Genomic DNA, 12,875 nt, shown 5'->3' on the forward strand with positions numbered 1-12,875 from the left:
ACATCTTTAAGGTGGCTTTTAAAACTGAAATGGTGTGGACGAGGTGAGCCTTAGAGGGATGCGGTGGCTCAGGGGCTAAGACGCTGAGCTTGTTGGTCAGAAAGGTGGGCAGTTTGGCGGTTCAAATCCCGAGCGCTGCGTCACGGAGTGAGCTCCCATTCCTCGCCCCAGCTTCTGCCAACCTAGCAGTTCGAAAGCATGTGAAAAATGCAAGTAGGAAAATAGGGACCCCTTTGGTGGGAAGGGAACAGCGTTCCGTGCGCCTTCTTTGGCGTTTAGTTAGTCATGCTGGCCACATGACCACGGAGACGTCGTCGGACAGCGCTGGCTCTTCGGCTTTGTCAGAGGAGCAGCGCCCCGTAGAGCCGGAAACGACTAGCACGGATGTGCAAGGAGGGGAACCTTTACCTTCCTCCCCACTGCGTTTCTGCAATTCTTAAATCCATGTCTGCCCCCTTGGAGGCTTCCCACTTCTCCTGCCTGGATGCAACCGGATCCTTGTAGACCCTTCAGGAAGTGAGTCTTTTCTATGGGTTAAAGGTTGGCTAGGTGGTTGTTGGTGCTGAAGGCCAAGTCTTTGATGAGGTGCTTGCCCAACAGAGCAGCTTCCTTGGTCTGCCAACTCGGTGGTCCTTCGAACCCGCCTCTCCCCACTTCCCCAAGACCTTTGCACACCCAAGGATTGTTTTCCTGATGCGCTTTGTTAACAGTGTCTCTTTTCACACAGGGACCCCCAGGTGGTGGAGGAATCAAAGGTGAATCAGGAGACATGGGACCTCAGGTAGGAGTGATTGGCAAGTGGGTGGGGTCTTTTTTGGAGGGACGGTGGGTGGCTCTGCTTTGCCTCCCGAGTCTACTGAATTTTGCTTTGACTGGGAAGCTTTCTAAACTTAATCATCATCTCCGTTTAAGGACCCCATAATCCCTTGCAGGGTGGAGTCTGGGTAATTGAATGGAGCTGAGTAAACACTGGCCGGATGCCTTTCCTGTCACCAATGAGGAGTTACATTCAGCAGATATATTCCCACGGTGCCCAGAGAGAGAAATATCTGCCTCTACCTAGGATCGAACCCACAGCCTCCTGATTGTGAGGCGAGAGCTCCACCTCTAGGCCACTGCCCCACTTACTCTTGAATTTTGCAGTCTCCTAAATAATATTCTGGGGAGACGCATCAACACGACGTCAAGCCCCCTCCCCCAGGTGCACGCTGTCCCTGCACCTGGTAACAGAGAGGCCGCTCCTGAGCTTCCTTCCTTACCTCTGCACCCTGTTGGGGTCTCGTGGGAGGTGAGAGTCCCTTGGCCTTTCCTCCAAGGTTCTGATTCTCCTTTGGTTCAATTTATTCCAGGGTCCACGAGGCGTCCAAGGCCCCCCAGGTCCAGCAGGGAAACCAGGACGGCGGGTAGGTCAACTCTGAAAGGCTTGGCAAGGCCTGGCAGGTCCAAATGTTCCATGCAAATCCTTGGTCTTGGCCCAAAGACCCTGGTAGGCCCCCTGTGCCAGTCGTTGGCAGGTCGCCCCGAGACAGGACGAGAAGCCTGTTTGGCAGGAGCCCCCAAAGGAACAACGTCCTTTATTCAAATCTGCTTGGCCTCTGATCAGAGCTCCTTCGCAATTCCCAAGTGCTTCGCTCCAAATTCTGCCTGAGTGGCGGTTCTTGAAGATGAACTCAACAAATAAGTGGGTGATACCACCTCCTTTGCTGTGGGAAGAAGGGAAGAATCAGGGATCTCCCCTCTTGAAGACGCAAAGCGGAAGCGCAAAAGTGCAGGTTTGATATTGGGCAAATCCCAGGGATTGTGTCATTTGCCATTGTGTCATTTGCCCCCCCGAGTTGAAGTGTGGAGAAGAAGCTGAAGCAAAACAGAGGTTGTGACTGTAGCCGTGGAAGCCAGAAGCATCTGCTCTTGGGGGGCAATTCGAGAGGAATCCCTGAAGTGCTGGGGGCACCCAGTGCAAACAACAAAGGTGTGAATTGCCAAGGCCTTGAGGTGCGTAGAGATTAATCAGAGTTTTTGCAGCGTTAATTCAAGCGCCAGAGAAATAAACGCAGATGGCTGAGGCTTCATTTTACATCTTTATAAACATAAGTAGATTTTACAAACCACTTGTCCTTTTCTCCAACGTGGAGCAAACTCAGACAGAAACATGTTGCAAGTAAATTCAGTAGCAACTCAGTTCTGGGTCAGCCAAACAGCAGCTGAGTAAGAGGAAGGGTTCTTATATGGTTCTGTGTTTTTGAGGTTTTGGGATTTGTGCAATATGGGCTTTGAATTTCTAAAAAGGTGTTGGGCAATTCCTATTGTGTGGCTAATGGTTTTCATCCTGTGCTGGATCTTGGTTGACGGGCTGCTGTTCTAATCCTGCCATTCTACTTTTGTTACCTGTCAAACTTTTTTTGTTGTAAGGAGTTCCTTGAAATATTCTGTCTTGAATGGATTTCTGCCTGCAGCATTTGCAAATCTTATCATAAAAAAAAAATTTTTTTTTTTTTTTTTTTTTTTGTGGTGTTTTTTTTTTTTTTTTTTTTTTTTTTTTTTTTTTTTTTTTTTTTTTTTTTTTTTTTTTTTTTTTTTTTTTTTTTTTTTTTTTTTTTTTTTTTTTTTTTTTTTTTTTTTTTTTTTTTTAGTTGAAGTTGTTTGTTTTTGTTTTTTTTTTTTTTTTTTTTTTTTTTGGTGGTTTTTTTTTTTATTTTATATATTTTTTTTTTTTTTTTTTTTTTTTTTTTTTTTTTTTTTTTTTTTTTTTTTTTTTTTTTTTTTTTTTTTTTTTTTTTTTTTTTTTTTTTTTTTTTTTTTTTTTTTGGTGTGTTTTTTAATAAAAAAAAATTTTTAAATTTTTTTTTTGGGGGTTTTTTTAAATTTTTTTTTTTTTGGGTTTTTTTTTTGGGATTTTTTTTTATAATAGAGCCATCTAGATACAGGTGAAACTTGAAAAATTAGAATATCGTGCAAAAGTTCATTTATTTCAGTAATGCAATTTAAAAGTGAAACTAATATACGAGATAGACTCATTACATGCAAAGCAAGATAGTTGAGATGATTATGGCTTACAGCTCATGAAAACCCCAAATCCACAATCTCAGAAAATTAGAATATTGTGAAAAGGTTCAAAGTGTCCCACTCTAATCAGCTAATTAAGCCATAACCCTACAAAGGGTTCCTGAGCCTTTAAATGGTCTCTCAGCCTGGTTCAGTAGGAAGCACAATCATGGGAAAGACTGCTGACCTGACAGTTGTGCAGAAAACCATCACTGATACCCTCCATAAGGAGGGAAAGCCTCAAAAGGTAATTGCAAAAGAAGTTGGATGTTCCCAAAGTGCTGTATCAAAGCACATTAATAGAAAGTTATGTGGAAGGAAAAAGTGCGGAAGAAAAAGGTGCACAAGCAGCAGGGATGACCACAGCCTGGAGAGGATTGTCAGGAAAAGGCCATTCAAAAGTGTTGGGGACTTTCACAAGGAGTGGACTGAGGCTGGAGTCAGTGCATCAAGAGCCACCACACACAGACGGATCCTGGACATGGGCTTCAAATGTCGTATTCCTCTTGTCAAGCCGCTCCTGAACAACAAACAACAAACAAGCGCCTTACCTGGGCTAAAGAAAAACAGACCTGGTCTGTTGCTCAGTGGTCCAAAGTCCTCTTTTTTTGATGAGAGCAACTTTTGCATCTCATTTGGAAACCAAGGACCCAGAGTCTGGAGGAAGAATGGAGAGGCACACACTGCAAGATGCTTGAAGTCCAGTGTGAAGTTTCCACAGTCTCTGTTGATTTGGGGAGCCATGTCATCTGCTGGTGTTGGTCCACTGTGCTTCATTAAGTCCAGGGTCAACACAGTCCGTCTACCAGGAGATTTTGGAGCACTTTATCCTGATTTGGGGCCAGTCAGATGCCTTGTGAACAATACATGGCGGAAAGAAAGGAAGGAGTAGATGGGGGAGTGGATGGATTGTCCAATGACTTGGCTTCAGCTCCAAGGCCAATTTTGTTGCCCCTTGATCTAGTTTGGCTGCTTAATTTCCTTTTTTTGCTCTCATTTTAGGGACGGGCTGGCAGTGATGGTGCCCGGGGGATGCCAGGCCAAACGGGAACGAAGGTAACTGGGCCAAACCAATCCACCTCTCGCCTCTCCCAGTGGTGTCCTTTTCCCAGAAAACCTGCAGCATCCAGGGAGGAATCCCACGCTGAACGGCAGCCGTTAGCCTTCTGCACGAGCTCTCTTTCTTTCTATGTCCTCACTTGGCTTTCATCAAAAGAGACAAGCAGTAATGCCCAATCTGAATTCAGGGACATTTGCCTGGAAGTTGTATATTAGCAGGTTTAAGTGGCTGATTATGTAGGTACTTAACGTGGAAAGAGAGGTGGGGAGGGAATTGTTAAAGAGAAGGAGGGCTGCAAATCATTTGCTTCTTCTCCGAGTCTCTTGGTCTCTGAGCTTCGAGGAGGAGGGAGAGAGCTGGCAGGAGCATAATTGATGGCGAGAAGAGGTAATAACCAATTCCAACAAGTGAGGGGTGTGCAAGGATGCTCCATGACTCAGGAGAATCCCCATCCATCAGCTTTCTCCTCATAGATCCTGCAAGGACAGCTTCAACTGCTTTCGGAAAGGACCAGGCCATTCATTTGTGGGAAGAAACATCCAACTTATTCAGTTCCGAGCCAGGGAGGAAAGGCACTGGAGACAAAATGGAGGCTGGAGGCTGATTGGAAAGAGGGTTGAATGAGGAACAGAACCACAAGCATGTGTGATTCTGGGTAGCCGACCCCATGGAGTTGAGAGTGAAGGTCTTTTTTATACCTTCTCTTGGGCTTTGCACTTGAGGTTCCCATTCCTGTGCAAGAACATGTATTCTATTGGCTGTTGTCAGACTCCCATGGGGTTATGTAGGGGTCATAGCTGGCTCTATAGGTTGTCTGAGCTAGGTTTGATTGAAGTTTGGCCTGCTCTGCGATGATGCAATGAAGGAGCTTGTGTTCTGAAAGGGTGTTGGGCAATTCCTGTTATGGCTTAATGGCTTTGTCCTGGTTTGGATCTTGAGTGAGGGCTAATCCTATCACGCTGCCTTTGTTCAGACTTTGCTGCAGGGAGTAATGGATTACTAAATCTGCATTTCTAAAAGCTGCCCCAGCTCAGTATCTGCTTGGAGGCAGAGAGCTGGGGCTCTTCTGTCTCCCTTAAGATTTTTTATTTCTCTTTGAGGGGGAAATATTATATTCTGCCTTTTTAAGTATTCCCTAAAATATTTCATTCTTCTAGGAGAGAGATGAGTGCTAACTTTCTACACATTCTTCCAAGCCTCCTCCTTCTCGTGGGTTAGCACCGGAGACTCTGCACAATTTGCACACCTAGAGAACTGTGCCTGCAGGTGTCAGAGAGGCATTCAACCCTGGGTCAGGGGAGAGGATGCAGCGCTGTGAAGAAAGGGACTGGGAAAAACAGAGGTGGAGATTCTGCTTACAGGAATAAAAAAAAATAACATCAGCGAAAATAATAAGGTTTAAAAATAGAGGTTGGGTTGGAAAAGCATCTGCTAGTTACGTAAAAAAGATCTATATTTTAGGAGAGATGAGGAATGAGGGGCAGCGTGGATTTTTAACACATTTTAAAATAACTGCATAAAAAATGCAACCTGAACCCCCTTCCTCCTTCACCTTCAGGGAGTTTCTTCTGGCTTCCCTTTCGCTGCCCAGGCAAGACAGTGAGGAGGCCGGTGGGTGGGTGGAAGGAAGCGTGAGGCAGACACAGATGAACAGAGTTGGAAGGGACCTTGCAGGTCATGTAGTCCAACCCCTCGGCCAGGCTGCCTGGTGCTTTGGCCCCTATCTTGGGATGGGAAGCAAGAGAAGGAATAGTCAGGGAGGTGGGTGCCTGAAATCAGATGCTGCCTGCGACTGGAGATCTCGGGGTCTCCTGAGACCTCCAGGGCCTCCCCAAAATTGCCATTTTTAATGTGACCTTTTGGGAAGTCATCCTATTTAAATTTCATTGCAGTTAAACAAAACCTAATTGAGCTCCTGCCCAACTCTTTGTTCTGGCTCACCTCCAGGGACTCCCTGATGCCAAATTGGCCTAAAAAGGTTTTTTTTAAAAAAAATCCTGTTCTGAGTCGAGAGTGTGAATGCCTGAAATGGGGAAGTGAGCACAAAGCGGCCTCTGGAACGGAGACCAGTGAATGGAGGGGGGTGTTCCAAGTCTCTCTGAGGGCCCCCATCTTCCACCCCACTTTAGCCAATGCTCCCCCCTCCCCCTCCCTTTCCCTTTCCCTTCCCTCCCCCTCCTTTTCCCTTTCCTCTTCCTTTCCATTTCCCCTCCCTTTCCCCTTCCCCTCTCTTACCTTCCCCTTCCCTTTCCCTCCCCTTCCCCTTCCTTTGCCTTTGCCTTCTCTTGTCAGAGCGTTTGGCAGCAGGACTACCTTTATGAGATAACCCAGGAGCAACACACAGCACACAGAGACATTAACAGTGGTTTAATATTCAACAGATATATACAAATAATATACACGTGGTGGCAAAATACCTTTACAATCAAGCTTTCTTCTTCCTAACCCTTGGAGAACTTCTGCAGTGAACACGGGCCACGAGGAAAGAGAACCATCCCCTCTAAGGGCTGCCTTTTATATACACACCTCTTAAGGGGATCTTTACTCTCCAGCCTTAAAGGGAAATACCCAGACTCTGCTGAATCACTCTTGTGACCTCAGCCAGACTTACATCAGATCCGCAGCATCTAGCAGCTACTCACTGCTGGTCAGTTCTTCAATCTTAATATACCTTAACACTCCTCCTATTTAAAACTGAACAGCAGATAAACCAAACGCTTTCACTTAGTTATACGTTTCTAGAGATACAAGCTTTTTTTTTTTAACACATCATGTTATATTCCAGTCTGTAGAACCATCGTTTTCCCTCCTCTCTTTGCACTTCCCTCCATGCTTGGCCCTCTGAAAGAGAAGGTGGGAGCAGCCCAGGTCCTTTCGGGGTTAACTTAGCTAGAGGAAGGAATCGGGAAAGAGTCCGAGGAGAGTCAGAGCCACCACCAGGCCAATGCTGATGTTCCCAAGGAGGCTTTCACAGGTGAAGGCTGGGCAGGCACAGGAGCTCCTAAAATGTAGGAAGACGCCGGCCTTTGCCTGTTAGCCCAGGTTCCCAGGCTGCTTGAGCCCATTCTCTTCCGCCAAGTGGGCCCACAAGGAGACCAGGCGTTTCTCCACCCAGAGTCACTCCTCTGTCCATCTTCTCCAATCCTGCTTGGAGCTGGGGCTCCCTGGGTGCTTGGCTCTGCATGGGCCACTCCTGAGAGCTGGGTCACACAATCGGCCACCTCTTCTGGACCTCCCTCTGAATTTCCTTGCAGGGCGACCGAGGTTTCGATGGCCTGGCTGGGATCCCTGGAGAAAAGGGGAACCGGGTAAGTCCTGCCTACGTTTCGGCGTTGTTCAGCTTTCCAAAGGTTGCTAAGGAGGAGAAGACGGCCTCTGTGGGGTCTTCTTTTTCTTCCTTTTATTTCTGCTGCCCGTCATTGGTTTTGACTGGCCAATTTCTCAGAGTGGATGGGAGAGGACGAGGAAGACCATCTGACCTTTACAGGGGGTCATTCCCTGTCACCTGGAATGATCTGGGGGCTTGAGTGGCAGGCTCAGTCACTTGTGACTTTTCCCTGCCTCCGTTATGGGGGACGAGAGTCATCCATGATATTTTTTCAACAAGGGAAGAGAGGGAGGGAGAATTTAAGGCCAGGACAGTCCCAAAGCTGCTTTTTTTTTTCCAGGAGGCAACTGGACTTTCTTCTTTTTTCCTTTGAAGACGTTTCGCTTCTCACCCAAGAAGCTTCTTCAGCTCTGACTGGATGGTGGGGAAGGGAAGGATTTATACTCCTTACAGAGAGCTGGTCCTTTGCAGCCTTTTAGTTGAGGCCACTTGGAGGTTTATCTGTGTCCTTGGGGTCACCTGAGTGGTGCAAATGGTTCCTGCAGTCTGCCATTTTCCCTCTCTGGGAATCCGTTCCTAGTCCCACACTGTTCAAAGGATGTTCATCCCAAATTGTGTAACTAAAAGTCTGTAGGAATGGATTTCCAGAGGGAAAAAATGCAGACTGCAGCAGACTATTCGCTAGAACCGGTTGTTAACATTCTAAGCAGTTCGGAGAACCGGTTGTTAGAAGAAATTCCTGGCCTAATCCTGTAAGGAAGGCAGGAAGGAAACATTCTGGGGTTGCTTACAGAAACTGCCTCTTCGTTAACCCTTATTAAATTCTTGGCAGGACTAGACTTCCTGTCTCAGGAACTTCTCTGGAGTTTTTTCACCCTCCTTTGCTGGTACTTTGCTTGTGTGGAGTGACCATTCAAAGTTACAATGGCACTGAAAAAAGTGACTTATGACCCCTTTTCACATTTACGACTGTTGCAGCATCCCCACAGTCATGAGAGGCCAGGGGAGGAGATGCATGCCTCGATGTGAGTGATGTTGAGTTGGCCACACCCAGCCAATAACATGACCACCAAGTCACGCCCACCACCTAAGCCACACCCACAGAACTGGTTGTTAAAAATTTGAATCCCACCCCTGGACTACAGGAACCATTTGCACCACTCAGGTGACCCTCAGGATACAGATAAACCTCCAAGTGGCCTCAACGACTCTGTAAAAGGATGCAACTGGCCAGCTGTCTGCAAGGAATATAAATCCTTCCCCACCATCAAGTCAGAGCTGAGGAAGCTTCTTGGGTGAGAAGTGAAACGTCTTCAAAAGAAAAAAAAAGAAAGTAAGCCCAGTTGCCTCCTGAAAAAAAATGGGGATGTTTGGAACAACCATGACCTGAATGACTGAGAAATCTCTGCAGACATTCCTCCAGGACTGCTTTTTTTTTTTTAAACAAATCCCACATTTTTCTTAACTTTCAGCCATTGCCACAGAATCTTATGTGTGCTGTAAAAAGAAAAGAAAAAAAGGGGGGGAGGGGCTTTTGAAACATTGAAGAGGGAGGTTGGGGGTGAAACGGACGTCTGGGACCAGCCCCGAAATCCCCAGTGCAGCTGCGTGTTGTTGCGGTGTGGAAGATTTTAACGGCGGGCTTGTTCAAGGAATTGAGGACGCTTCTGAGGTTTTTCCCCAAACGCTGCTTGAAAACTTTTAAACAATGACACATCCAGGCCAACCTGAGAGAGGATGTCAGCAGGAAAACGGAAAGTGATTTGCAGATAATGATCTCACGGAGAAGTCCCGGTGTTTTGAAGCAGGCACAAAACACTCCCAGGAGGCAGCTGGCTCTGTGGGCTTCGACCGTTGTCCTTTTTGAGACCTCCCGTGGCCAATAGTTTGGGCAGCTCTTTACTGCTCCCCAATAAAAATAACGGCCATCTGGGGTGCCACATTAATCCCCTTTCTTTCCTGCTGGTACCTTGGAAATCTTTACATTGGCATTTGATCACCTGGATGCCCCCTTTCCCTTTAAATCCCTGTTTCCCTCATTTCCTAATAGCGTTTCTGTTTTTATTTTAATTTCACGTTTGACTCTGTCCGCCAATTGCCTGCACAGAGGAAGCAGCTGGTGCCTTGCAGGAGGTTTGACTGCCATGCCAAGAGTTGTAGGAGGGCACAGGTGGCTGGGCGGGGCAGGGATAGCAGGCCTGGCCTCTTGGGGTAAAAGGGATCAGATTAGAAGCTGGAAGGGACCTTAGAGGTCTTCTAGTCCAACCCCCTGCTCAAGCAGGAGAACCTACACCATTTCAGATAGATGGCTGTCCAGTCTTTTCTTAAAAACCTCCAGTGATGAAGCACCTATAACTTCTGGTGGCAAGATGTTCCACTGGTTAATTGTCCTCCCTGTGAGGAAGTCTCTCCTTAATTCCAGGTTGCTTCTCTCCTTGATTAGTTTCCATCCGTTGTTTCTTATCTTGCCTTCTGGTGCTTTGGAGAATAATTTGACCCCCTCTTCTTTGTGGCAACCCCTCAAATATTGGAACATTGCTATCATGTCACCCCTAGACCTTCTTTTCTCTAGACTAGCCATGCCCAGTTGCTGCAACTGTCCTTCACATGTTTTAGTCTGAGGGCCTTTAATCACCTTAGCTGCTCTTCTCTGCACTTTTCCCAAAGTCTCAACATCTGTTTTGTAATGTGGGGATCAAAACCGGATGCAGCATTCCCGTTGTGGCCTTACTAAGGATTTATAAAGTGGTACCAATATTTGCTTGGGCCTTCATCCACCCAGTGTCAGGATTCCAGCAATCGCCCTAATTAAATCATGACTCTCGAGCCAAACTTCAAAAAACTTCAAAGGATTCATTAGAGCCGACATACTGGCACCACCCTGTATGCAACCAACTCTGGCATAGGTAATTTACAGTCCCCTGTGGCCCAGTCACCCGTCCCCCCGGGTGTGTCATCAATCAGATTCTCCAATTGAGCACCTTCACGGCCGGGTGTCATCAATCAGGTTCTCCAATTAAATATATTCGCGGGCAAAAGCTCTGGTATTTAAGTTACAACCTTTTAAAGAGAAGAGTTGGAATGTACTTTCGCTTTACTGCCCTACTCTTCCAGATTTCCTTCCCCCTCCCCACTTTTTATGGCAACTACTAAAACAGGCCTAGGGATGTTTTATGAGATGACACTCAGTGGGACCTTTAGAAGGGTGGACAGTCCACAAGGACTTCCAAGGAGATCTAGAAGAACAGGAGAGAGACCTTCCTCATCCACACAGAATCTGTTGGTCTTCTCCAATGGTATTTGGTCCATAGTTATGGAAGACTCTGCCAGGAAATTCTCTCAGCCTTTGACTGTTAAGAGGTGGTTTTTTTGGGGGGGGGGGGTAGGGGGACGGGGAGGCATCAAAACATGGCTGATGCTGGCCTTTTTCCCCCCTCTCTTCAGGGTGATCCTGGCCCCTCGGGCCCCCCAGGACCCCATGGTGAAGATGGTGAAAGGGTGAGTTCTGTCAAGTGTCCTTGTGAACCTTAAATAATTGGGGTGGGTGTGTGTCTGTTTATCATGCACTGAGCTTACTTGTGGGATCGAAGCCGCTGTGAATCAATCGCTGCCATCCAGGCGCACGGAGAACGAGTCATGCCTCCAGAGGTGAAACAAAGACCTTCAGAGTTATGGGATATATAGGATCCCACTCTGTACATGGGATGTGTAAATAGAGGAAGGCTTATAGACAAAGGATTCTTGTCAAAATCCTTCAGCTGGTGACTTGATCCCTCCCTGGTTTGCTCTCCCCGGGTCAAATGTAGTCACCCAACTTTCACCTTTTGTTTAAGCAATTCAGCTGCTAGATGAGACCATGATTACAGTGGTCTTGTTCCAGCCATTGGAGTCCTCGTGCTCAGAACAGAAGGAGAATAACCGAGTTGGAAGGGACCTTGGAGGTCTTCTAGTCCAGCCCCCTGCTTAAGCAGGAGAGACCCCACATATTCCAGACAAGAGGCTGTCCAGTCTCTTCTTAAAAACCTCCAGTGATGGAGCAACCACAACTTCTGAAGGCAAGCCGTTCCACGGGTTCAGGGGTGGGTCAAACTGGGTTTCTTCGAGGGCTGGATCAGCATTGTAGGGTCGGCGGGGGGGCAGCCCTCTCTGCCTCGTTTACAGCCTCCCTGGCCTCCAGCAGCGTCTGCCAGCCAAACACGGCCTCTGCGGAGGACTCTCAGGGTCTTTGCATGGCCCATGTGCTGCAGGAGGCCGGGAGGGCAAATCCGGGCCGCGGGGGGCCACATGTGGCCCGTTTTGGCCAGCCGAGACAACCGTGGGCCAGTCCTTTGATATTTCCAGGCCGGCCCCATGAGCCGGATTTAAGCACCCTGCGGGCCAGATCTGGCTCAGGGGCTTTGAGTTTGACCCCATTAGGAAGTTTCTCCTTCCTTCTAGGTTGCTTCTCTTCTAGATTAGTTTCCATCCATTGTTTCTTCTCCTGCCTTTTAGTGAATGGAGCTGCTTCGCTTTCCCTCCCCAAATGGTTTGTCACATCCTGTTATCGTTGAACACGAGAGGCCTGACTGGGGTCTGGCTCTTACTCCCCCTTTCCTTTCTCCTCCCAAACAGGGTGACGATGGAGAAGTTGGGCCCAGAGGTCTCCCTGGCGAACCTGTAAGTTTCTGGAAAACAGAGGCAGCCCCTTTCCTTTGAACCGTGGGGAGGCATTTAAGGGACCCACCCAGGAGAGGTGCGGTGGCCTGGAGGGGGAGCGCTCGCCTCACCATCGGGGGGCTGTGTGAGTTCGATCCTAGGTACAGACAGATATTTCTCTCTCTGGGCACACTGAGAATGTATCTGCTGAACAAAACTCCGTATTGGCAACAGGAAGGGCATCCGGCCATTAAACCCTCTGCTAGCTCCGTTCAGTTGCCCAGACTCCACCCCAATGCAAGGGATTACGGGGTCATTAAAGGATGAGGATTTAAGGCACACGTCCCAGAGCAGAATGTATGACTTGATGGGGATCAGGAGAGGGTGCATGGGAATCGGGGGGCTCCAGATATATATATATATAATGTGTAGAAACAGCCCAGGCAACATCATTGTTCAACGGCTCCTGCCACAAACTCTCCTGAGATCCTTTGCTGAAGGCAGATGTAGGGCTTTTGTCTCTTGCAGCCTTGAACACAGCCAGATCTCTGTGATCTCTGTGATGGCATGGCACAGAGAGAACACAGCCAGCTCGCCGTTCAAACCGCCCCTTTATTGCTCCAAATTTCCCCAAACACTATCCACATTTCTGTCAAGTCCCAGAGCAAAGTGATGACAAACCCACACACCTCAAGCAGCCTCTGGCTGCAAATAGTCCAGCCCAGCACTGTACATACCACGGATGCACAGCAATAAATCCAGCAGGGCAAATCAAGGAGTTCAGGAAGCAAAGGATCCGGGGAATTAGTT

General features: G+C 47.6%; 1 protein-coding gene across 2 annotated transcripts in view; it reads left to right on the forward strand.

The window, feature by feature from the left end:
• Positions 1–12,875, forward strand: part of COL5A1 (collagen type V alpha 1 chain) — a 264,470-nt gene that overhangs the window by 150,289 nt on the left and 101,306 nt on the right. For both annotated transcript variants that reach the window (XM_087943851.1, XM_087943852.1), the window contains exons 15-20: positions 728–781; positions 1,350–1,403; positions 4,045–4,098; positions 7,357–7,410; positions 10,875–10,928; positions 12,042–12,086. In XM_087943851.1, coding sequence (XP_087799977.1) covers positions 728–781; positions 1,350–1,403; positions 4,045–4,098; positions 7,357–7,410; positions 10,875–10,928; positions 12,042–12,086 — 315 coding nt within the window. The remainder of the gene's footprint in view (positions 1–727; positions 782–1,349; positions 1,404–4,044; positions 4,099–7,356; positions 7,411–10,874; positions 10,929–12,041; positions 12,087–12,875) is intronic.

This window comes from Notechis scutatus, chromosome 15, assembly GCF_049901735.1.
Source record: "Notechis scutatus isolate UNSWTSFEM ecotype Mainland chromosome 15, rNotScu1.2, whole genome shotgun sequence".
Lineage (NCBI taxonomy): Eukaryota > Metazoa > Chordata > Lepidosauria > Squamata > Elapidae > Notechis > Notechis scutatus.